At 38.6% G+C, this 24845-nt stretch overlaps 1 protein-coding gene across 9 annotated transcripts in view; it reads left to right on the top strand.

The window, feature by feature from the left end:
• Positions 1 to 24845, top strand: part of WDR20 (WD repeat domain 20) — a 45849-nt gene that overhangs the window by 19367 nt on the left and 1637 nt on the right. For 2 of the 9 annotated variants that reach the window (XM_017807446.1, XM_017807445.1), the window contains exons 2-3: positions 8864 to 9046; positions 13165 to 14442. In XM_017807446.1, coding sequence (XP_017662935.1) covers positions 8864 to 9046; positions 13165 to 14442 — 1461 coding nt within the window. Of the gene's footprint in view, positions 1 to 8863; positions 9047 to 13164; positions 14443 to 16202; positions 16270 to 17694; positions 19040 to 23808; positions 23917 to 24845 lie in introns of those variants that run through there. The other 7 variants (XR_001873577.1, XR_001873576.1, XM_017807450.1 and 4 more) reach the window with 7 other exon arrangements.

The raw sequence follows: 24845 nt of genomic DNA, 5'->3' as shown, positions 1-24845 counted from the left end.
CAGGAAAAGAAATAAAGGAGAAAAGCAGCAGAAGTGGAAGTTGGACTGATTTGACTGACAAACTGGCAAGAGGCAGCTGCAAGAAACTTGGGAGATGCATTTATGCTACTTGAATGAGCAGGAATGTGTTCCCACTGATCTTTTAGTGGCACACAGTGGAGGAAAATACTTGAGTCAGTTTGGAGCTACTACACAGAAAGAGGGGATTGCTGTCGGTGACAGCCTTAATTGATCAATACTTGAGTCCCAATTTTTCTTTCATTGTAAGAAAATGAGTGGGGAAGAATATTAGAGACAAGATTTGAGTAAATCATATTGCATTGTATAAATCAGTAGGTCTATCTGTAAGTGTTCATACAGGTCTATAAAAAATTTATTATTACACAGATATTTGGAGATATGGTGGAAATTTTGACAGCTGAAAACTTTCATGGAAATACTGAGAAGGACAGGACTGCTTATTTCTAGTAAGCAATGTAAGTGCTGTGTGTATAAGGAATGTTAGACATCATTGTCTCTTCCTGGGAACAAGAAGGTGTTCAGTAAAACCAGAGGGGAAAAGAAATCAGAACTAATACTTTTTTCCACGTAATTAACTTCATCAGGGTCGTCTTGCTTCAGTAATCTAAGTAAATAATGAGCAAGAACTGGGCATAAAAATCTGACAATATTTGCAATTCCATGCAGTAGTTAATGCAAAAAAAACCAAAAAAAAAATCCTGTAAGGGTTATTAAACTTCCATGTTTGCAATTTAAATAGCTTCATGGAAGAAATATAGGGTGGACAATAATTCATTAATGCAACTGACTTCATGAATTTACTTCTGCAACATATTTGCCCACTGTTGAAGAAATGCTAGTGGAGTAAAAAGTCCTGGATTGTGGTCCAATTCTGCACTCCATGATTATGAAGAATGTGTGTGCCACGACTTGTTAAATCTGTATCTTAATTTTTAAGCCAATGAGGGGGAGACCAGTATGAAAATGTGACCTGTCACCCATGGTTTATAAATAGCCTTGAGACATCATTATTTTGAACTTAAAACTGCACAGTGAGATCTCTTTCTTACATATTTTCTTAAAAAGAGCTGAGTAGGGGGAGGAGAGGAGGAAGGTGTCTGCATCACATGCAGAACGTACGTGATTCTGAACTAGGTTTCTGCTGGATAGGTTTTTATCCAGCAGGCTGAGCTACAGTTGAGTCAAAGTTCTGCAGACAAGCCACTGGGAAGAGACAATAATGCTGATACCACACCTTCTCCTGTCTTCCTATTAAAAAAAGGCAACTAATTGCTTAAACCAAAATAGAATATCTAATTCAGTTCACGTCTGTTGGGAGTGTGTGATACAGTGACTTTATTCAGAGTTGTTTGAGTTTAACCAGCATGTTTACAGATTTAGTGTGGCCAAATGCATAACACTGGAGTCAAAGTCTCAATTTTTATCTGAGTTGATCATGCCATTAACTGACACCCACAATGAGGTGAACTTTGCAAAACGACCTGTGGAATATTGCTTTTCTTAGCTGTTCTTCAGTGGCTTTGCTCTTATTTAGAGGCTAAAAAACAAGTTAAAGCTCATATGCTCTTCTTGTCTCACAGTAGTGTGTGATTTGAGTGCTTCTAGGGAGCAAAGGGAGCAGGTTTTCTGCTGCAGGTATAATAAAAAATTGACTTTGTTAAATATGTAGAAACGAACACCTTTTGAAAAGTCAAGCCCCAGTGTCACGTCACTTCCCCAGAGCTTTAGTGGTTTGATTATAGTGCAGCTGAAGATTGCTGGAGTTGCTTGGAGTGCTTCCAGTCTGCTTCCTGGAGTGAGTAGGCTGTTGGGTTTCTTTTGGAGACTCTGAGCTCTCAGACCTTGTCAGGACTGTCCAGGACGTGCTCTGGAGAGCTGTGCCGAGGGTCATGTTCACTGCAGCACTTTGGGTCTGACCTGCCTCTTGGAACAGCGCTGGCGCAAGTTGTGTGTCCTGGTCTTCCACTCAAAAGAAGCAATGCCAGCATAGGTGAAAATTATACTGAATGAAGAACACTTTGAATTGAAAATGCTATAAGTTTCTAAAGGAACAATTTCAGGGACCTCAGACCTCTGTTGGGCTGTGACAAGTGGAGGCCAACAGCATTCTATGCTCAGAAAACAGAGGAGTGTTTTTTTTTGTGTGGAGGGGTTCAAAACCTCGTTTCAACTTCCCTCAACCTCCCTGGCCTGCAGGAGTTCAACTGTGTTAATATTCCTGTCCCGCCTTAATGCCCTTTGCCCAGTCTTATAGACAAACAAAGGGTAAGTTAATTCTATATGTACCTGTGGAGTGAATGGGGATTTACAAACAAAAAAATTGTTTTTCTCTTTGGCAGTCTGCTGTTCTGGGTTTTTGAACTCTTTTTGAATAAAAATGTCTACTTTTCCTGGGGTTATTGGTAGACTGATACTTTAGACAAGGTCCAAAAGATTGTGCTGATCTATGCTGTAACCAGATAAATGTTTTGGTTTATAGCCTTACTAAAATGGAGGTAACATTGTTACAGTAAGTTGTAAATCAAACAGGCATTTATATGTGTTATTTATGGTGTTCCCATCTACTTTCTTGATCTTGCCAATTATATAACCATTGGTTCAGTTAATATGACATAAATTTGTTTTAAATCAGTGCGTGCTCTCTGCTCTGCCTGAATCCTTAGAGTAATTTTTTCTTGAAAAAAAATACAATTATTTTATTGGATCCTTCAGAAAACTACACTGATCTCTGCCTAAATACGGATTTATGTCCAGTTATCTGGACTAGAGCTTTTCCCTTAATGTAGGTGGTCATAGTTGTCTGCTGTATGAATAAATACTGAAATCTTGTTAAGCAACGCTTTTCTCCTTTCAAAAGTCATGTATGTCTTGTATGGCCCCAAGTGGGAATTAATTCTAGAAGGGAGAAGAATATCAAGTAGCTTCCCAAATTTGCAAGCGGCTTTGTATAAAATTGATCTCTAAGACTTTGTTATGGATGAATTCTGTGGAACACTTGAAAAAAATTAGGTTAAATAAAATTACTTGGTGTCCCTGTTTTACTAGTGGAGCTGTTCTTACAGAGTATCCTAGAAACTGTCACATGCCTTAAGTGTTCCTGTTCAGCATTTAATCAAGTGCTTTGTAACTTATAAAAAAACCTTCTGCAAAGATACAGGAACCCATTTATGAAGAACAGTGTGGCGAGTGGCAAGCTATTGATGCTTCAATTCACAGAGCTGAAAGATCAGCCAAATTTTTAAAAGCAAAACTAAAAATGAAATAATATTTTTCTTGTGGTTTACGAACGTGACTTTAATATAAAGCAGGTGCATTGAATGCAATGTTGCAAAATTTCCTTAGCACTGATGGCTTTGCAATGCTCAGGAGACACTTAAAACTAGTCTGTGTGTAAACACACAACAGCTATTACACAACCCTTAAAACAAAGCACATCACTGGGGTATGGAAAAACATAACATACATTTAAAAACCTACTGTAGCTATGTATAAATAGGACAACGTTACAAATGGTGATTGTCTGCTGGCTTTTTATTGAATCCTGAAGAGAATTTATATGTTCTTTTTTTTAGTTTCTAAGTGAAAGCTGAGAAGCTTTCAAAGTAGTTTAGGTGTTCTGGGGACTTCTGAAGTGGCCCTGAACATATGTGTGTTCACTTGTATGGGTTCATGAACCTGAAGGGATCCTGGAACCAATGTGAGTTCTTGCCAGACTTTAAACTTTCTCCCAAGAAAGCCCAGTCAGCTGTCTGTCAGCTTCTGTGCAGTTGTATTTGTAGAAGCCAGTTTGTTTCTGACAGGCTGTGGCACTGTCAGCTTGCACTGAACAGTGTTTTGTTAGGGCTTTATACTTGCAGGAAGTGTTGCCTGGACTTTCTGTTGTGTATCTTAATATAAACTAAGCAGAACTTTTGCTCTACATCAGTGGTTTCTTGTAGGGAAAGACAACCAGCTTGTTCCTGGAGGTTTTTTTTGCTTCCTGAAGTTCCTTTAAGACATAAACCAGACATGTTAAGTAAGCTGGGAGTGGCCATGTTGCTGCTTTGGTTGATCCTAAGCTTAGGATCCCAGGGTCATTCAGATAGGAAAGGACCTCTAAAAGTGTCCAGTCTACACTGCCCAAAGCAGGGTCAGCTGTGAAATCAGACCAGCTTGAAACAACGGTGATGTAACTATAAATTATTCTGTTGCTAATATTAAGTGATCTGTATTTGGGCTATTAAAAAAAATACCTAGAAATCTACTCCTTTGATAATAAAGTAATTAGAGAGATTTCCAGTGTGAAGAATTGAAACTGGTATTTCTGGCAGAGATTCATGTACAGAAACAATGAACAGACTTTGCCAGAAAGTTCTACAAAAGTGCCTGGGATAACTTTGCTTTCTTGTACTCCTCAGCTTTCTCTGTTCTTTGTCTAATTGTGCAGGAAGGAGAGGGAGACCAGCACAGACATGGAGGAGGAATAAACAGGCTGTAAGGGGCCTTCTGGCTTAGTTTTCCTGTCCTTGCTAATGCAGTGAGCAAGTCTGTCTGGGAAGGCCCTGCCCTGTTCACTAGGAGACTCTGTAAGGCAAAGTGCTGCTGCAAGGGTTTCCTTGCCTGTCTTTTTTCAGCTGGGTTTTAAAGAGCATCTGTGAAGTTCAATGAAACTCACTTAGTAATAATTCTAGCAGTTGATTTCTCCTGTTACTTATACAGCATTATAACATCCACAGCCTTCTCAAGAGGGTTTTTTGGCAGTAAAATTTTTGTTTAACGTTTGCCCTCACTATTCTGTCTCAGTCTTGCAGCTGTGACCCACTGAAAGCCAGTCTCCTGGCAAATGTGATATTAAATACTACTAAGTATCTGAAGGAAGCATTTTGATGACTACAGTAGAAATTACCTGAAGGAAATTAATAAATAATTTTTTTATGATCTTGGAGATGTTTTTGAGTTTGGAAGGAATTGTAACATGTATGACACATTTCTTTCAAGTAAAAGTTGCAGAAAGCTGCAAATGTAAGTTAGGAAAAGAAGAGATACAGGAAGAAATTACATCTGTCAAGGAGCATGATTAAATGTTGACTTGAAATAATGTGATTCACTGTTTAGACAATCTTGTTATGAAAGCTCTAAGTCTTGGATCAATAAAATGAATCTTGGACAGATATTAATCTGGCTCTGACCTTAGAATTACATTCAGCTACAGAACCAAGGTTATTGGTGCCCATCCTAATCAGACATCAGAATCTGAAAACTTAAATATTTGCTTCAGACTAAGGAAACTTTTTTTTCCTTTGGCCATTTGCTTCCTAATGTTTATGTACTTAAAGCTGTGATTAATATGTTCAGTTTGACTGCCTTTCTAGTGGAAGTCATGAATCCAGGGTGAATGGGCTACTGACTGTTAGATTATTATTTTTTTCCTCCCTCCCTACCCAGGAGAGTAGGAGTAATTTTGCTAAAATAGAGTGTTGTGAGAGTTAACGACATGAGACTAGGAAGTCCCCCAAACGGTTACATGGTTCATATTTTATTTCTAGAGTAGGAATTCATCACAAAAACCTAAATGGCAAGTTGGTCAATTTTTCTTCTGTGAGCAAGTGTAAGGCTTTCTAAGATACAGTTTTAATCTGTTCAGAGACAAGACTCGGAAGCTGTTGATGCCCAAAGTGCCCTGATTTTGTTCAGCTGTATCACTGGCTTTAAACAGGTGTGTGAGGTTCCTCTTGTTGTCTAACAACTGTTATTCCTTGTTCCTTTGCCCAGGGGGTACTTGCAGTACCCCTGTACAGAGGAACAGACTTTTAGTGCAGGTATCAGTTGGCCAAGGTGCCAGTACCAACCTTGATTAGCTGAGATGGACTTCAAGGCTTGCACAGGTAAGAGAGGATGGTGCTCATTCCTAGACTTGCATTAGGTGCCCCAGGCTGCATTCAGTCGTGATTACAAAGAGTTGCTCTCATTATGAATCATCCACAATGGAGCAGGTTTCTCAAAGTGCACAGTCTGGAATAGTGCTGAGAGTTTTCCATAAGAAAATTTTAAAGGCACTGGGACAAGAAGTGTGCAAATAGCCTGCTGCCAGCTCAAGTAGAGGTGAGGGTGCCTGGTCCTGTGCTTTTAACCTCCATGTCTGGTAACGCTTAATCTCAGGATCTTTCTGGTTTTTTTCAAAGTACATCACGGTTCTTCTAAGAGGGGGCAGTTCATATCACCTTGTTCAGTAAATAGTGTCAGATCCTAGGATTTGACAGTTATAGATGCAGGTCTCATGTAAAAGCTCTTTTCTGAGAATCATGTCTTCCACAAAAGAGCAAATGGACTTAGTGGTGAGCTAATGAATTGCTGAGTCCCAGGCACGATTCAATGTTATGAGTAAGCACTTTTCTTGTCCTTAGCAAAATCCAACAGCAACCTTCAGCCATGCAGAAACACAGAAAATGTCTCATAGTTCTTAACACCCATTGATTCTGCTCTTTCAGTTAGGAGAAATCTAGACCAAAGGAGTACTTCTGTGCTTGCAGATGTGACTTACCTCCATGAGACAACTGTACTGTAGCAGTAGCTGCATGGAAATAAAAGGCGGGGCATCCCTGTCAGTAGAAGCCTGGTTAATTCTGGGTTGAATTAGTTTATTTATACTCCATTTAAGTTCAGACAGATTCTCACTGCCATCTGGTTCCCAGAGAACAGCTAGAACAAGCACAGTGAAATCTGTGCTTAGATTTAATTTATCAGACTTTCATGTCTTGCTCTGTGTTACCACACAATTTCGTAAGACGAGGAACTTTAGGCACACCAAAGTTGTTGGACAACAAAAACAAAAGCTAGTGATATAAAACCTCAATCAGACTAAAGAGCAAGGTATAGTTAGAGTCTGAACATAGCCACCTATTGATTCTTTGCTGCTTAAAGGGATAGTGAGGATTCAGAAGAAGAACCTGGGAATACCCATGTCCTCTGCTGTCTGGGGGAGTCTGGTTCTCTTGTTATTCAGGATGATTCAGGCTGGGTTCTGTTTACTCTAGAATGAATCTTCAGTTTTAGACATTGGGTCCTGCTGCAACTTTTGTCCCAAGGACAGAACCTCGGGTCTCATATGTTTGCTTTAATTCTGCATTTATTGGAGATATGGAGGGATGTATCTCTGTGTTTCTGTAGGATGGTCTTCCAGATAGATAGAAATGCTACCTCAATTTTGAGAGTTAGCTGTTGACATCACTTGTTTTGTAGTGACAAAACAGGACAAGGGAGTGTTACACAGTTTAAGATATAACTGCATGGCCTCTAGGATTTGATCTTTCAGCTTCAAATTACAGATTTACATCGGTCTGTGAATGCTCTGTGCTAGACATGCATATTATCCAGGGATCTCCCAGTTGAACTAGTATTCTATTTAATTTCTCCTTGAAGAGGTGTTGGTAATATACTTTTTTAGCTTATAATGGATCTCTGGGCTCTGGAGAGTAACTTTTTAATCTGCTGACTTTAGAAGTTGTAATACATCATCTCATTTTGGAGTTTTCAAACAGGAGGCCATACACCTGATTAAACTGGTTTATAATATATGCTGTAAAACATAAGTGCAACTTTAACACTGTTGTGTATATGTGCTTATCATACATATCCTGTAGTTAAAATTTGCCTTGGAAATGGCTCACCTCAGTAGCTAGGTAGGATTTTCCCCTACTGACAGGTCTAGTTTCTCTCTGTGTAGCTCCATGCATACCAAGGATCTGCTGCTCTTTAGACCTCGTCCTCAAAGGTTTAATACACTGAGCAATTTTCTTTATGTGAGGCTTGTCTGCTCTCTCTTTTATTTCTGGCCTGATTTCCTCTGACTAAAAATACTGAAAAAGTATATATCAAAATTAGAATCCAAACCCCAAATCACAGCTACATCTGAGGCCTGTAATATTGTTGAGTATCTGCAACTTTCTAATTACAGACTCTGAACCTCATAAATAGGGAGGTTAAAAAAACAAGGTTGAACCTGATGTATGATCTTGCATATTAAATGTGTGGGGTTTAATCTCTGGATGATGAAAGATTTAGTTGTCTGTTCAGAAGAGATATGGGGATAAACATGGGTGACACAACTGAGAGAGCATTTTAAATTGCTTTTCTGTTCCTTTTGATTCTTCTGACACTTTAGTGCTAGATCTTCATTTGTTTATACTGAAGTTCCTCAGTTTTGTTAGCACTTATTTTGTCAGAGCTATATTTGAATTCTGTTTTCAGTGTCAGACACACAATTACGTTGAAGCTCAGTGGTGTAAAATGTATTTTATAATTGCAGTATCAGCATCTTGAATCACTGTTCCTAGAAAATGCTCTCCTAGGATCTGGTTGATATTTTTGTAACTGTGGAGCACAATGTCGCATGTTTGCCTGTTATTAAAGGATAGACATACAGTTCAAGAATTGTGTGATTGAGAATATGCTATTTTTAATGCAGAATTGGTTGTACTCAAGAAAGCTGCTACTAGAAAAATAGAAGATATCTCGTTTCTGGGATGGAATGCTTCTTCTGGCAGGAGCAGACTTTTGGGATCTTGAGGATTCACAGGAGCCTTTGTAATGCTGAGTGGTTGTCACTGGTTTGTCTCGTGCTGTAGTTGCAAAAGCAAGGGCAGGTATAGTTTGTAGCAAAACTGAAAAACACAACTTGTATAATATAAAGAGATAAACCTTTTGACAAGATCTCAGATGTCTTCGATAAATAACAGCTGCTTTTTAAAGTAGGGTTTTCGTGACTGCGTAAGTTGTTGCTTAGTATAAATATTATTTTCAAATAGATCTGGTTATGTGCACACGTTGTGATAAACTGTCTTAATTCTGTTTGCTCTCTTTGCAGGCTGCGGACTTGAGTAAACCAATAGACAAAAGGATATACAAAGGAACACAGCCTACATGCCATGACTTCAATCACTTAACAGCCACAGCAGAAAGTGTGTCTCTTCTAGTGGGCTTCTCCGCAGGCCAGGTCCAGCTTATAGACCCTATTAAAAAAGAAACTAGCAAATTATTTAATGAGGAAGTAAGTAGAAATCTTAACATTGTTGCATGCAGTGTGTCTGTGATATTGAAGTTCCTAGATTTTCAGAGTTCTGTAGCTGGCTCCTTTTGCCCATGTAGTTTCTTGTTCAGTTGCAGCCTTTGTTTTTCAGCTGTTCCATCGGCTTGGAATACCTACACAAAAATGCTATTCATGAAGGCATCTTATGGGGTTTAAGATTAAATAAGGACTTTCTGATTTGAGTAGTACTGTAACTAGTTGATGACAGTTTACTGATGGAAATAAGGTCTACAAATCTAAATGTTGCTGTGTGTGCTCTGCAGTCAGTTGTTTCTGAGGCTTCTGGTTGCCAATGAAGAAAAAAAGCATTTAAACCCCTACTTAACTAATGCATTATGGTCAAAATGTTAAATAAGTTAAAAATACCAATTTTTATGGTCAGGACGTTACAGTGGAAACTGCCTGTGTTGAGTATTCCTAAAGGCTTGTTTGGAGAAGAGTGGGATATCAAGCTGAGTGCTGCATTGAAAAAGCTGAAGGGTTATGAGGTCTTGGCCATGTGATGTTCCTGAAGGAAACTCTCCATCTGCTTTTTCTGCTGCTATGCAGTAAGGAAAGATAGAAGGAGTACTATGTGGCACACTAATGCCAAGTTACAGGACCACTGGCTCTACTTATCTTGTAGTATTGGCATTCTTAGAAGAGTAAGTGTCCAGGTGCCAACAAGGAAAGAAATCTGGTAACTGGGACAACTTTTGACAATGTTTTCTGCACGAGATAAGCTACAGGAATTTGTGTGGTCTGAGGAGGTGATTTTCTTTTAAGGGGATGGTCTTTTGCTCCTTTTGTGTTTTAATCCAGCGCTGTGGAGGGGTTTGCAGGTTTGTTTTGTTTGTGGGATTTTTGTTTGTTTTTCTTTTCCTTTTAGAAATTTCAGATCTGGATCAGAACTTTGCAGATGAAGTTAAACATCGCTCAGCTTTCAAGCTGAGCAAATATACCTTTCCCATCTCAGAGAGATGTGTTACCTTGCTTCTTCTTTGTGCAAAGTACATTGAAATATTGTTCTCAATGGGGATGTTTTATAATTAGAACTCATTTCTCCTCAGCTTTCTAAAAGTAGCTACATGTAGATCAGAAGAGGGGTGTTTTTCTTGTTACCTGGCCTTGTCCCAACTGCTCTGTCTCTCTGCTTGTGTTGAGTTGGAAACAGTGCTGGAGAATCTCTTAATGTTGCATGGAGTACTCTGTTGGTTAGAAATTTCTGTATAAGTAGTTGAAATGTTAATCTTAGCACATTGTTCTAACATCCCTCCCCCCAAAAATACAACCTGATTTATTCTTGTGTGATAATAGTGTAAGTATTACAAATGGGAGCAGAAATACTTTGAACAGCTAGTTTCATATCACAGAATAGCTCCCAAACTCTTGTAGCTGAACTGTAGTTGCCTTTCATCTGTGCTATAGCCAGGTTACTTCACTGTGGTGGGAATATGTCCTTTGACAGGTGGAAATTTAAATGAAGTGATATATTTTCTACCAGGCTAACATAAGGATTTGCTCAGTGCTACCAAAAAACTATGCACACAGGCTGCAGTTAAATGACAAATTCTTGTTTCCTATACTGACCTTATCTGCAGTTATAACTAACTCTGATAAAACTTTTATATATTTTTAATCTGTCAGTTACAGTATTGAAGTTTGCCCTGGACATGTTTTAAGTTCTGGCTTGTATCTAAAAGCCATTTCAGAGAAACATTAGTGAGCACTGATGTTTGATCCAGTTCATTTGCTTCAAGATGAAGGTGCCTGTTGGGTTTTGAATATATTTAGAGTTTAGGTAGTGTTTAAGAATAAACATTTCTTCATAAGGTGGTCTAAATGACTGTTTACATTGTTCAACAGCTCTAGCTCTAGTGCTAGAGGTAATAGAATTCACCACCTGTCCTGTTAATAATTTGGTGATTCAGGAAGCCCAAAGCTCTGTTTGGACTATTACCTGTGATAGCACTTAGCCATGTGTGATATGTGAAATAACCTTCTGTGTCATAACAGGTTGAGTTATGTTAAACATAGACTACATTAAAGCTATTGCATTTTAACTTGTTACTCTTCCTCTTTTTTTTTTTTTAAATTCTATTAATGTAGAAGACAGTAGGGACTTGAAAGGCTGAGGTGAGTGATACTGTGCAGCTTGTGACTGCCTGCCTAAATCAGTCTGTATCAACAGTGGTACTCCTTCCAACTGTGACAAAATTAAACTGCTAGAAGTTATAACTTCAGAGTTTTTATCTTCCTGCTGAATTTAAAGCTCTGCTGGTTGAGAAGGGGATGAGTTGTAGTCACTTGCTGCACATTGACTTAAAGTCTCTCTGCATCTTGTCTCCTTGAGCTGATCTGTTCTCATTGCAAATTGCAGTTGTCTGTTTTTCACAGCCTCCTTGCAGTAAAGATCAGGTTTGCAGGTCTTCTGTGCAGTATTTAGGATCATGTAGCCCAACGTGATTATGGATGTCAAATGCCATTTCTGATATAAAAGTTGAGCTGCTGCTCTTCCAAGTAGAGGTTGTATGTCAGATTGAGCCGCTTTAGTAGAGGAGAGCAAGAAACTTTGCTTTTGCTGCCATATTAGTGATGAGAAGACTGTCACCTTTAGCAAGCCAGAGAGCTGATGTTCCCTGTCTGTGTTCTCCTGATGCGTGCAGGTGCGTACCTGTCTAATTTCTGATATCATCATTATTGAGACCTGAATGATATATCAGTGAACACTTGAAAAACTGTTTAAGATATCACAACAGAATTGCAGAATATATTACTTTAAAGCTGCCAAATTTGAACCAAATTTGCCAGATTTAGTTACATCTCTCAGCTCTCAAATACAGCATGGCAAATTTAACCAATGAGGAATTACAGGAGAAAGATTCACTGGTTTTACACTGAGGCTTGACAGCAGGAAAAGTATAATCTAAAATGGCCAGGTGCTGCTTTCCAGTGACAGTTACAGGCCCAGAAATGTAACAGTCAATGTAGGATCCATTAGTTTGGGTTTTTTCTGTATGACAAGCAGCATAGTAAGTTTTTTTTGGGGAATCTTTTTTTCTTCTTTGTTTGTAAGGCTTTTGTAACTTGTTCTGGTATCCCTTAGGCTCTTTGTATTTTCATTCTTGCCTTGTGTAGCTCAGCTCTTCTTTCAGCTTATAACCAGTATGCCAAGTACAAATCTTGAATGTGCTTGTAAAGAATTACTTGTCTGCAAGTTGCAGCTGAGTGGTGCTGTGGTCAAATTGGTAAGTTTTAGAAGTCCAACAGAACTTCAGTAGCAAACTCAAGGAGTCAAACTTTACCTCTTAGAGCATTGAAGACATCATGACCAGGAGCATTTGTTTAATGTTTGTTCATTCTTTTGCAATGATAGACTCGATAAAAATGTTTTGCTTTAAAAGAAACTGCTTGATCAGTTCGTAACAGTATTGGCAGGTCCTTGGCTCTTGAAAGAAAAGTAATTGGATGGTGGGGATTCCAAGGTGAAGAGTATGTGGTACCTTCTGAATTCACCAAACCACACACATTTACCTACTGACTTTCCATCCACATGATAACAAGGTCACTTTGTGTGTAGCCTTTGCTCCCTGAATCAGTAAAAGCTGCTGGAGGCTCCTAAAGCCTCTATTTCAGAGGTTGGATTTTTTTTGTGATTTCAGATAAAAACAGAGCCTGAATTTACTGTTGTTGATTTGTAAACTGTTTGCTCTATAACACAGATGAGTAACTGCCTTTTTCCCTTCTAGCTTGTTCGGTGTTTTCTTGTTTCATTTTCATGTTCTTCAACCTACACAGGGAAAAGTAAACCTAAGAGCACTACCCTCAGATTCATAGCAACAGATTGGCTTGATTGAAGTATGATCTTTGTGGACTGTGACTGGACCATAATAACAACCTTTGAAAGTACTTTGTCTGAAAATAATTTCCTCTTTACTGCCTGATAAGTTTTTGCAAATACAGTAACATAGTTCCTGTCTAGAAAGTTGAGTTCACTTTAAGTAATTGTTCCTCATTCCCCAGAGAGCTCAGATTTACAGTTAATCATGAAAACTTTAATTTTCAGACTTTCTGATGTGTATCTTCTTTGTTTTTCACAGAGACTAATAGACAAGTCCAGAGTAACCTGTGTAAAATGGGTACCGGGTTCGGAAAGCCTTTTCCTAGTAGCTCATTCCAGTGGCAATATGTACTTGTATAACGTGGAGCACACTTGTGGTACCACAGCCCCGCACTACCAGCTACTTAAACAAGGAGAGAGTTTTGCAGTGCACACTTGCAAGAGTAAATCCACAAGAAACCCTCTGCTTAAATGGACAGTAGGTGAGGGTGCCCTGAATGAATTTGCCTTTTCCCCCGATGGGAAGTTCTTGGCGTGCGTGAGCCAGGATGGTTTTCTTCGCGTGTTTAACTTTGATTCGGTGGAATTGCATGGTACAATGAAAAGCTACTTTGGAGGACTGCTGTGTGTGTGCTGGAGTCCCGATGGGAAGTACATAGTGACAGGCGGAGAGGATGACTTGGTGACAGTTTGGTCTTTCGTGGACTGTCGAGTCATAGCGAGAGGCCACGGACACAAATCGTGGGTCAGTGTCGTTGCGTTCGATCCATATACCACTAGTGTAGAAGAGAGTGACCCGATGGAATTTAGCGGAAGTGATGAGGATTTCCAAGACCTCCATTTTGGCAGAGATCGAGCCAATAGCACGCAATCTAGATTATCCAAAAGGAACTCTACAGACAGTCGTCCAGTAAGTGTTACATATAGATTTGGTTCAGTAGGCCAGGACACACAGCTCTGTTTGTGGGATCTTACAGAAGATATCCTCTTCCCCCACCAACCTCTCTCAAGAGCAAGGACACATACAAATGTCATGAATGCCACAAGTCCACCTGCAGGAAGTGGTGGAACTAACCCAGGAAGTAATGGAAACAGTATCACAACACCTGGAAACTCTGTACCCCCTCCTCTTCCACGATCAAACAGCCTTCCACACTCTGCAGTCTCAAATGCTGGCAGTAAAAGCAGTGTCATGGATGGTGCCATTGCTTCTGGCGTTAGTAAATTTGCAACCTTATCGCTACATGATCGGAAGGAAAGACACCATGAAAAAGATCACAAGAGAAACCATAGCATGGGACATATATCTAGCAAGAGCAGTGACAAACTGAACCTAGTTACTAAAACCAAAACGGACCCAGCTAAAACTTTGGGAACACCTCTCTGTCCCCGAATGGAAGATGTTCCCTTGTTAGAGCCTCTTATCTGTAAAAAGATAGCACATGAAAGACTGACTGTGTTAATTTTTCTTGAAGACTGTATAGTCACTGCTTGTCAGGAGGGATTTATTTGCACATGGGCAAGGCCTGGTAAAGTGGTAAGTTTTAATCCTTAATGCTGCATCAAAGAACTAGAACTCTGAATAGATAGTTTTCTTGAAATATAAATGAATGTTGAATATAAAATTTCTTTATGCTTAATGTAAAAAAAAATATCCTCAGAGCCATACTTTTGGATACTGCATGCCATATTTCTGAATGATTTGAAGTGTCTTGGATACAATTATTAAGTATAGTTGCCTTCCAGCAGAAGAAATAAATACTGTGCATCTAAACTATTGATCAGTGTTCTTATACTTAAGCATAACCACAATATGGTGAAAGCTGTTTATGTAAAAATTGAAGTAAAACCTGTCAAACACTAAAATAATTATAATCCTACTAACTTTTTCTACAAAATACAGCACTCCCAATGAGAGTAGCTTACGAAAAGCTGCTGCTTTTAAGTCTAATGAGAATTGTGAGCCTCTGAAAAAATTAAAGCCAAAGTGTTTTATTCCTTCATACTTTTCTGTGGTGGCCGGCCATTAATGTGAAACCACTTCTTATTCAAACATCAGGCATTTTATGCACAGATTTGTGAGCCCTATACTGACTGTAGCTTATGTTCTTGAAATTGTGAATCAGTATTATCAAGAAACTCTAATTTTAGCCAGGTATTGATTTATGTATTTAAGTTAGATAAAATCCTGCAGGCTTTCTCTGAGTAGTTTCAGTGTTTTGTTCCTGTCAGGTTTTAGGCAATTTGATCATCGACAAGCTCGTGCTTTTGATGGCACCTGTTCCATCAATTGAACCTACATTAAAATCTATTACTAGTTCTAACTCTTGTTGTTAATGCACTTGAACACCTATAAAAATTTATTTTTCCTTCTGTCCAATGTATAGCAAGCTAAATTTTTAATGAAGCTAAATGTGGTGATTCTTTTGTTAAAAAGTACTTTGTGCTACATTAGCTCTGTCTGCCAGCAACAGTTCAAAGGGATACAGCTATGAAAACATTACCAGAGTTGGTCTGGCAAAAAGGACCATTATTTTGGTGAAAATTTCTGAAAGGGGATGTAGATTATCACCTGAAGTAAAAGAGATTATCTGGTAATACCTGAATATTGCCATGTGGGGCAACCTAAATGAAAATCTGTTGTTCGTTAGGTTTTAACCACTTGGTTCATAAATCTGACTTTTGAAGTGGAGGTACTGTATATATTTAGATACCACATCTTCATTGCTATAAACTTTCAAGTAAAACTCAATTTTTCTTAGAACTGTTTGTATAACGTAGGTTTCTTTGAGATGTTATCAAATTTGTCACAACATAGGTGTATGCATAGAGAGCTGTGTCTGCTCTGCATCTTAATGCATATTTAAAGGTTGAATCTAAAACTAAAAGTTGTAAACCCTTCTCTGGGGAGAAGGGAGGAGGGTGTTACCTAAAAGTATTTTTTTGTCTCAGAACTAGAGATCCAGCATTAATGAAGGGGAAAAAAAAAAGAGCATCCCCTCAGAATACTAAACTGTTTAAAACATTTGTCCTAAATTAAAATACTAAAGCAGTTATACTTTTGTGACTCAGTGCACTTCACATCTTATGAATTAACTTTAGATGCTTACAGCAGTGCCTCAGATTGCTATTGTGAGCTATATTTTCTTTTGGTTCTAAAATTCCTTTGCATACTACTAAACACTACATTGTTACATTTATTTTCAGTGGCTGAGGTGGGTTTTGTTAGACTGAGTATAACTTAAATATTTTTGTGTATTGACTTTGATTTGGAATATGACATTTCAAATATTTCAGAGATAAAGTATGCAGTACCAAAAATCAGGATTTATGTATTGGCCAATATGGAAAACTTTAATTACAGGTAAGTAATTTTCATGCTGAAGTTATCACTTTCAAAATTAATATATTGCACACTGATGTAAATGCCATATTGTTTAGGATGTATTTACTTAGAAATTTTCAAATTAATTTGTTTTTCTGATTTCACTTGCATTTCTAGTGAGCTCACTCTGCTGGTAAAAACTAAATTTTGAGGGCATGTTTACAGGGCTTTGATAAGAAAATACTTGTGCCAGAAGGACGTTATGAGCATCCTTTTTGTTTATAGGAAAGCACTTAATTTTATTTAATGAGAATTGTCAAAGTATAAAACACTCATGGTGATGTCTTTCTTACTGGGTTATATACCATCATTTCTGTTTCACCAGCTGCTTTATTGTAGGCTGTCCCATTACTCTGGGGTTTAAAGTTGCTATTTCTAGTCTTCCTTTGAAATATGGGTCCCCAAATGATCTTAAAACTCCATCACTTACTTGTCTGCTAACTCTGTAGAGAGAAAGCCTCTGAATCTTGCTGCTGTTTCCATCATTGCCTTCAAAAGGCCTTCAATAAATTGATGCCACTGCCAGCCTAAAGAAAGAATTGGATGGAAAAGTGAAGGAGGCTTGCGGTGTCTAACGTAATTCCCATTGAACCTACCTTTCCCTCTCATTTCCAATATCCATCAAAAGACATGTTGGATAATTGGACAGTGTATGACAAGTTCTGTTTATTTTTCTGGTTGGGCTGGCGCTGCCCTGAGTGGAAAATAAATCCAAAGTGTCTCTTCAGCCATGATCCTTATGATAGTTGATAGGCTGTACGGTGCTGACAGTGTCCTGGCAGTTTGTTTCTAAACTTTCCAAATTATTGCTTCTGTGTGTCCAAAATCATACCTTGAGCTTCCTCACGGGATGTGCCGTTCTTGCACTGCACTTCCAGAACTGCTGTGTGAAATCCCAGTCAGTGAGGTGAAGTGAATGGCAAAATTCAATTAGAAGCAAGTTGGATGAGGCTCAGGGTTCACTAGTTTCAATTTTTTAATCTTATTTTTTGTTAGCCTGTTTCTGTGGAATAAGGTTCAGGTGGTGAGAAAAATAGGTTGCCTTAACGAGAGTATGAACTTTTCTTCTCAGCGTGGTGACAATGAGCTGTCATCTCTCACCCCTGCCTTTCCCAGGCCCTGATAGGAAACCTAAATGGGATTACAGAACTCTTGGATTAATCTGAAAACATAGCAAAAGTATTTTAAAGGAACCAAGGTAAACTTTATGTGCTCTCTATATAGCTACTTCAAACTGAATTACAGGATCTGCAGAAGCAATTAAAAAACCCCAACAAAACTCTCAGAAAAACAAAGTGGTACCTGGATATGCAAAACAGCTTTTTTCTAAATTTAGTGGTCAGAGGCACTACCTGTGTGATTCCCGTGTTTGACTTTAGAACTGACTATTCGCCGTCTTTGCAGCAACTCCATTTTACGTGAATGAAAGTTGCTGATGAGTTTCCTGGGTGAGAAAGCTCGAGGTAAGATTGGCCAGAAGCACCCCCAGGAGAAATGGCAGTGTATAACCTAGCAAGAGAAACATGCTACCACTTTGTAAAACAAATGCACATGGAATTTATTTATTTGACTTATTGTACAGGAAAACTTAGACTTAAATTATAACATCCTTGAATTTTCTAGTTAACTACAATTGTAGTACAGTATCATGTTTTAGTATGACTTCTGTTTTAGTGAAAGTACTTAAACATTCATGTACTATATTTGAGTGAGATGAGCAGCTATACATACTAATTCTTCCTCAATGGAAAGGAGCATTTCATCATTACAATTGAAGTTCAATTGCTGGTATTTAAGTACTATCAAATAGATTTCTTTCAACGTGATACGGTATCTGTATAAACTTCAGGGATGATTATAGTAAAACTGAAACACAGCTATACGACATCAGGTTACCATGCTAAAATTTGAAGCTTTCTGTAATGTGCATAATAGCAAAGTTGCACATGGCCTACCCCCATTATCAGGGTGAATTAAAGCCTAGTACACTGGTGTGATATTTATAGCAAGGTATGTGTGTGTGTGTGTGTGTGTGAGGAGGTGTGAATAGTGGCTCCAGTAAAGCCAGGAGAGATCATAACCCTGTAAAGGCTTTATGATTAGGATGTCTGGACTAGGAAATAACATGACTTTTACTAAACACTTTCTAGAAAACCCATGTTCTGAATTATCACCTCTTAAAATTTGAGTATGTACTTGGAATGACTGTATATGTCTGCCCCTTTAACAACATAAAGCTACTAAATTAATATTTAAAATGCTGGCCTGCTTATGTTACAATAATAAAATTTGTGTCAGTTAATTTACTGTCAATTTACATGTAAAGATTAAACTATTTTTTCTGCATTTTATGATTCTGTATACTGGAGTTTGTTAAAGATTGACATGTTAGGTGATACTGTACAAAATTGTATTGACTACCTTTAGTGAAAATCAAAAGTAAAATTCATATGTATTTCCTTTTTACACTTCCATCTAATTTCTTGACAACTTGAATAAATTTCATAGAGCCTTTCTAACATGAACTATTGTTAATTTAACTGTTGCAATAATTAAGCTTTAAGAAGTATTGTTGGTATATTTATAATTTTAAGAAGATCATGTTTGTTTCATACTGCTTATTTTTAGCTGTTCTATTGTCACTGTTACAGCTGAAGAACTTTACTAAATACTTGACATTACAAAATAACTTGCTGGGGTTGTCCTCTGTATACTGATGTTAAATAAAAATGTGTGATTGAACTGTAAATGTAGATAACTTTCAATAGTCCTTTCCACATTTGAGTTTTAATTTATCTTGCAGTCCTTAGGTGGTCTTATGCTATCACACTGTGCTGAGCAAATGGCCACAATGAAACTGTTAACTTGCCATATTTTAAAGTCAGAAGCTGTTGGCATCTGTAACTGCTCTGAGTCAATGTTTCACTTCATCTCAAGACCATGCAGATGTTTTAATGTTTAAATCTTGCTGATAAGGTCATGTCTTATGATAGCTATTTTTTTAGGCCTAGAGTAACATGTAACAGAACACTTACCAGACCACTTTTCGAACTTGTTTAAACTCAGATTCAGTAGAACACAGACACGCACGTGTTCAGATTCTCTCTGCCTGTCAGGCAGGAGCTGGGGCAGAGTGTTGTCATTCCTTCTAGGACTCTACAGGAGCTCTTTCCTCTAAGAACTCTGATGCAGGGTTTGTTCTTGATTCCAGCTTTAGATCTTGGTGTTTACCTAATGCATGCTGAATTTACAGCCCCGAGGATGTGGCTCATAGAGCTGATTCAAGCGGCCAGAAGTAAACTAGTATAAAACTTTGGCTGCAAAATTTCTTGGAGTCAGTTTCGGCAAAGACTTAAGATATTCTCCTTCCACCTGAGGGACCAGGGATTGTGTCACCCTTGCAGCAGTGGTTCTGTGTTAACCGGTGAAAGAGCCACACAAATGATATTTATTAAAGTGTTTCAAAGGAATTTTTTAGGATTTCCAGTGTAAAAGTGAGTTACTTTGGGCCCAGACTGACAGGGAGGAGTGTTGTTTGTCTCTTATGTAAAAATACTCTCTAGACTAAAGCTGAGGGAATCATCTTTCTTAGGTGAACTTGAGAACTCTGTGGTACTTCAGAAGGTATTGATTGACCACTGTGATGATCTAAACATAGAACATAAATGTATATTTAAGAACTGGTGCCAGTATAGGAACAAAATGAAATCTGCTTGAAAGCTTCTGGGAACATCCAGTTACATCAAATGATGCAAGAACTGCTTGGTCAAACCAGTTTCTCTGAAGTCAGCATGAGCCTGAAACAAAACCACCTTCCACAGGGTTTGTGGTCAGAGAAGATTTGGCAAAAAGATGTCTTGGAACATGAAGGCGTCATCTTGCTTGTCTTTAATAGTGTTGCACAAACTTCTCAAGGAAATAACTTGTATGATCACGTTATTTTCTGGGTTTTTAAGCTGGATTTTAGGTAGCTGCTGGTCAACCTTATCAAATTCATTTGCCTCTTTTCTTCTGCTGAGACCACATTCGCTTTACAGCTAAACCCAGATGGGGTTGCCTTAAGCCATATGCTTTTCCCTTAGGTTTTCCCTGGTTTATCTCAATTTTGTTATTTTCTAATCTGAAAATTTTACACCTTACTGACTTTTGTAGTTTGAGGAAACTAGAGAAACTGTTCCTGAGCATGTGAGCCTCTACTACCTAAGTGAAGCTTAAGGTCCTGTTGTTCCAGGCAGGTCAGATCTCTGCTGGCAAAAGCCTTTTTTTGCCTTTCCCAGCACACAAGTAGTTGCATCTTAACTTTTTTTTTTTCCTCTTGGACGTGCCTATCTTCCGTTCACCAACCATACCCTATTCTTGATGTCATCTTGCCTAATACCACTGGACAGATTTTTAGTTAGTCTGCTGGTTTTCTACCAGCCTTGACTTTGCCTTTTGTTGACAATGAATAAAATGGTGATACAGGTCTGTTAGGAAAAAACCTCTTTTATGTACACAGAAGAGGAGTTGCAAGTGAAACCTCGAAGCCACTACAGTCTTTTATAAGGTCTGGTGTCAAATGGTTTAAGCACTTATACTTTTCTGTAATGCTGTTAGAACAAAGAAAAAAAGGCAAATGGAAGACAAACAATAAATTTAAAATTCCTTTTAGTGAATGCACAAACTGCGTAAGGAAGGGTATCAACTTTGCTGATACATAAATCCCATACAAACTATTTCTAGCATGTTATGTGAATGTTCATCATGTGCTTTCCTGAGCATTCTCAGTTAAGCAATTTTATCTCCATTAGAGATTAACATTTGATTTAGTGAGTATATGCAGTTCAGAGACTTTTATTCAAATGAATCAGCATTTATTTAACAAGAAACTGTTGGAGAATTTGTTCGTGCAAAACTTAAAACCCGTTCAGCTGATTTGACTACAGAATTTTAAACAAATGGGAGAAATCTCACTCTGTTTTTGGCATATTATTGCTCAAATACTGTAATGGATGTGGGCTCTTTTGTCAAGCAAAGGTCTCAGTCAAGATTACTTTGCTAAACAAAATAAGAATAAACTACCCATGGAATATTTTTCAAATAATAAATTCCCATTATTTCAAATACAGGGAATAGTAGAAATGGTTTAACAAGTCAGTGCCATTTTTGTATGGGCATTTGTTAATTCAGCCATATTTTAATTGGTTTAATTGCATTAGTGAAGTGTTCTATGAGACTTTTTTTTTTTTTTTACATTGGATTGTTTGTTGCGTTGAACCCTTTGTTTTTAATACCTTTCAATTTCAAAACAGAAAGTAGAAAGAGGAGCAGTTTGACATCCAGCACATTCCTGAGAGCCAAGGGAGCTGTTTCCCTGAAGGGAGTTGCTCCTGTCCAGGGCAAAGGGAGCGTGTGCCGAGAGCCTCGTGAAGGAGCACAGAGCACGTGTACTTCCTGTAAACCACTCATTTGTCCAAACTTGCTGTTTATGATTGCACCTTTGGCTCCAATTAAATATCTTCTAATTTAAATGAAGGAAATATTAACTCAGGAGTTACTGTTGACTTTTTTCCTTCTTAGAAGTATCATAGTATCTTCCTGGGTTTTTGTTTTTAATGCAGCAATTACACACTGATCTTTCATAGAATTAGTTTCTGCTGTGAAACCTTATGTTTCATGTCTTTCGAAAAAAAGCCGGACTTTCATCTGGAGTGTATGTGGAATTTTTAAAAAAATACCTACCCGTGCAGTCTCCTGAATGGGGAGGAGGGTTTGTCTTTGCTGCAGGTCCTCAGACCACAGCTCTGAGTGCCCTGAACCTCGGGTGCAAATGACCCTCCAGATCCTGTTTGTTGGGGCTTTTCATTCCTACCCACACAAGCCTGTTTTTACCAGATATGCCAAGTCCTGTGTGTTTCAGGAAGTCAGAGAATGCATGGACAAACATGGATAGCCCCAGCAGCTACTGCTGACACAGCCTCTGTTCAGTACTCAGCGCTAATTGACTGAGGAAAACTGACACCATCCTCCGAAAGCTGCATCTATCATTTGTCATCCGCAGTGTCCATTAAGATGGCAGATGGGGTAGCACCCACTTGGAGGACCCTCCGAGGTTGAGATGAACATTGTTTTATCAAATTCCTGCCTTGTATCTCATAACTCTTCCATTTCCCACCCCCTGCTAGATCCATGTGCTGACAGACTATTACTACAACACTACATTTATTTCCAAAACCTTTTTGAGCAGTCTCTTAATTTATCTGTGCTGCTTTCTCAGTGGGCTGTGTTTGTCCCAGAGCCTGAAGCTGCTGCACTGCCTGGCAGAGCTGTGGCTGCCATGGCTCTGCTCTTCCATGTTCCTGTCACAGCTGTTCAATGGGGCAGCTTGGCTGTTGCCCCAGTAAGTTGCTGCAGCCTCTGTTCCATCTTTTCCCACCTCGTTGACCAGACTGGGTGGTTCCATCACAGCAGGCACTGTGCTCTTGTGGCTTTATTCTTTAGTTACAGGCAGGAGCTTTTTATATTTTTTCATGTCCTTACCCATCGTATTATTCCAGAGAACACAATTACAACTGTTCTAGTCCCATACCCTTTGTATTACAGACCAGACTCTTATAGGGAACTTTTGTAGCAAAAGAATAATTTTATTTGAGCCCTCACTTGCTTTTCTAACATTGTTTTTAAAGTTTCCTGTTACACCTGACATAACTTTCATAGCCTTGCTTGGCTCTGGTATAATGGCAAAATTCTGTACAATCTTCGTTGTTTCTCAGGATACATGAAGAGCTTTCACCATTTTGGTGAAACTTCTGTGCCTAAAAACCAAATTCATATTCTTGCTTTTCTTATATGAACATATGTCTTTTGAAATGAAGTACTTGGAAATGCTCATAGACTTTCTAGTCTCTCCAGTGGGAGTGAAGTTCTGAATGGCCATTGTAGCCTGGTCCCACATTTTAAGGAAGGACTTGCAAAGTTTTTTTCCATCTGCAAGAGCAGGAGGATATTGATCTTGAGATCATTTCCACAGCAGTGTTCCTCTGGCTTGCCTGCTCAGAGTTGCAGAATTAATTCAGAGCAAGGACTGAAATAGTGGAAGTTCCTAGGACTCAGTCAAAGCCATCTGCACTGCTGCTCTTTAAAGCAGGGAGCAATTCGTGGCCTGGGAGATGAAACCAGGACTTGACTCCATGTTCCTCCATTTGGAACTTGAATTCCAGGGTGGCTGGTAGTTATGGAGAATAAGGCACTCCATTGAATTTCAGTATGTGCTGCCAGTTTCTAGAGGAATTCTAGGAAAATGAATGACTCTTCCTTTTGTTTCCCAAAAACTAGTTGTGTTACAGCATAAATCCAATACTAGGATAGTGGTTATTTCTCCCTCTCTCTAGTGTGGTTATGAGCCTGTTGAAAAAGACTTGATATCATGCCATCCCTAGTGCTTCCTGTGTGCTTATAAAGCACATATTTGCATATGAATAGTTTGGATTGCTGATTTATTAAAGACTGAAAATAATACCTTTGGACGTCTTTTTCCAGGGTACTTGAAAGTTGTTTAGTGGATGTAATCTTCTGGCAAGAAAGACCTTCCAGTTGCTGCTGGATTTAATAGACTTGTGAAGAATGCTTCAGTAATGAACTAGAGAGTTCTGATTCATCCTCATCACTTTCCAACAAAACTTCCTTGGTAAAAAATTTCATAAGTGCTTCAGTGGCTTGTTTGCTCTAAAGTTCTGCCTTCTTTCACCATCTAGTCCTTAACTAATAACTAGGAAGCTTCTTGTTCTCATTAAATATGCAGTATCTTTGCACAGCCTGAATGTCAAGTGCAAAAAACAACCCACTTCAGTCTACCTCAACAGTGTGAGAATCACAAAACCCCTGGATAAACCTGAGTACAAATAAAAGTGAGTGTCCAAGTTCCTTCAGGTGAGATCTATGGAGGGCAACAAATTAAGTGCCACATCCTTTATTAGAAATACATGTTTATTATAAATATGGAATGTATGCACATGTACACAGATCCAGAGTCTGCTATAAATCCAGCAAACTATCCAGGTTCATAACGTGTCTGAACTGGTAGATCAGATGGTTTTTTAAAAGGAAGGGCTTTGGTTTTAGTAGAAACTTAATGACTTGAATCCAGCCAGTCTGGCCCTCTTTCCACCTCTTCCATCAGTCATGGCCTCTCATTTCTTGGATCCAAGCATGAAAGAGCTCCTGTAGATTCTGAAGATGGGACATAATTCTAACTTGTATGCTAATTGCTGCCTGAGCTTGTCTAGTTTGATGGATCTGAGTCCCGGGATCCTAATTTTGAGGTAAGGACCTAAGATGGGAGCTGCTTAGGGGAGTTGCTGAAAGTGCATTTATCATGCCTACATGGTGAGGAGTTGCATGGGGATAGTCTCTGGTGTGCTTCCAGCTGCCAGTGCTCCTCAGCCTGCTGGCACTCGTTAGAACTAAATAATGACCTTGAAAGAACACTAAATTGTATTTTGATATTAAGCTTTTCCTAAATAAGTCTGATAAACAGTTACTTCTACATGAATGATTAAAAAGAGGCTACTGTGCAC

The sequence above is a fragment of the Lepidothrix coronata genome, unplaced genomic scaffold, assembly GCF_001604755.1.
Source record: "Lepidothrix coronata isolate B3197 unplaced genomic scaffold, Lepidothrix_coronata-1.0 Scaffold19, whole genome shotgun sequence".
Taxonomy (NCBI): Eukaryota; Metazoa; Chordata; class Aves; order Passeriformes; family Pipridae; genus Lepidothrix; species Lepidothrix coronata.
The sequence above is the reverse complement of the archived record's forward strand: the minus strand, read 5'-3'. Positions and strand labels throughout refer to the sequence as shown.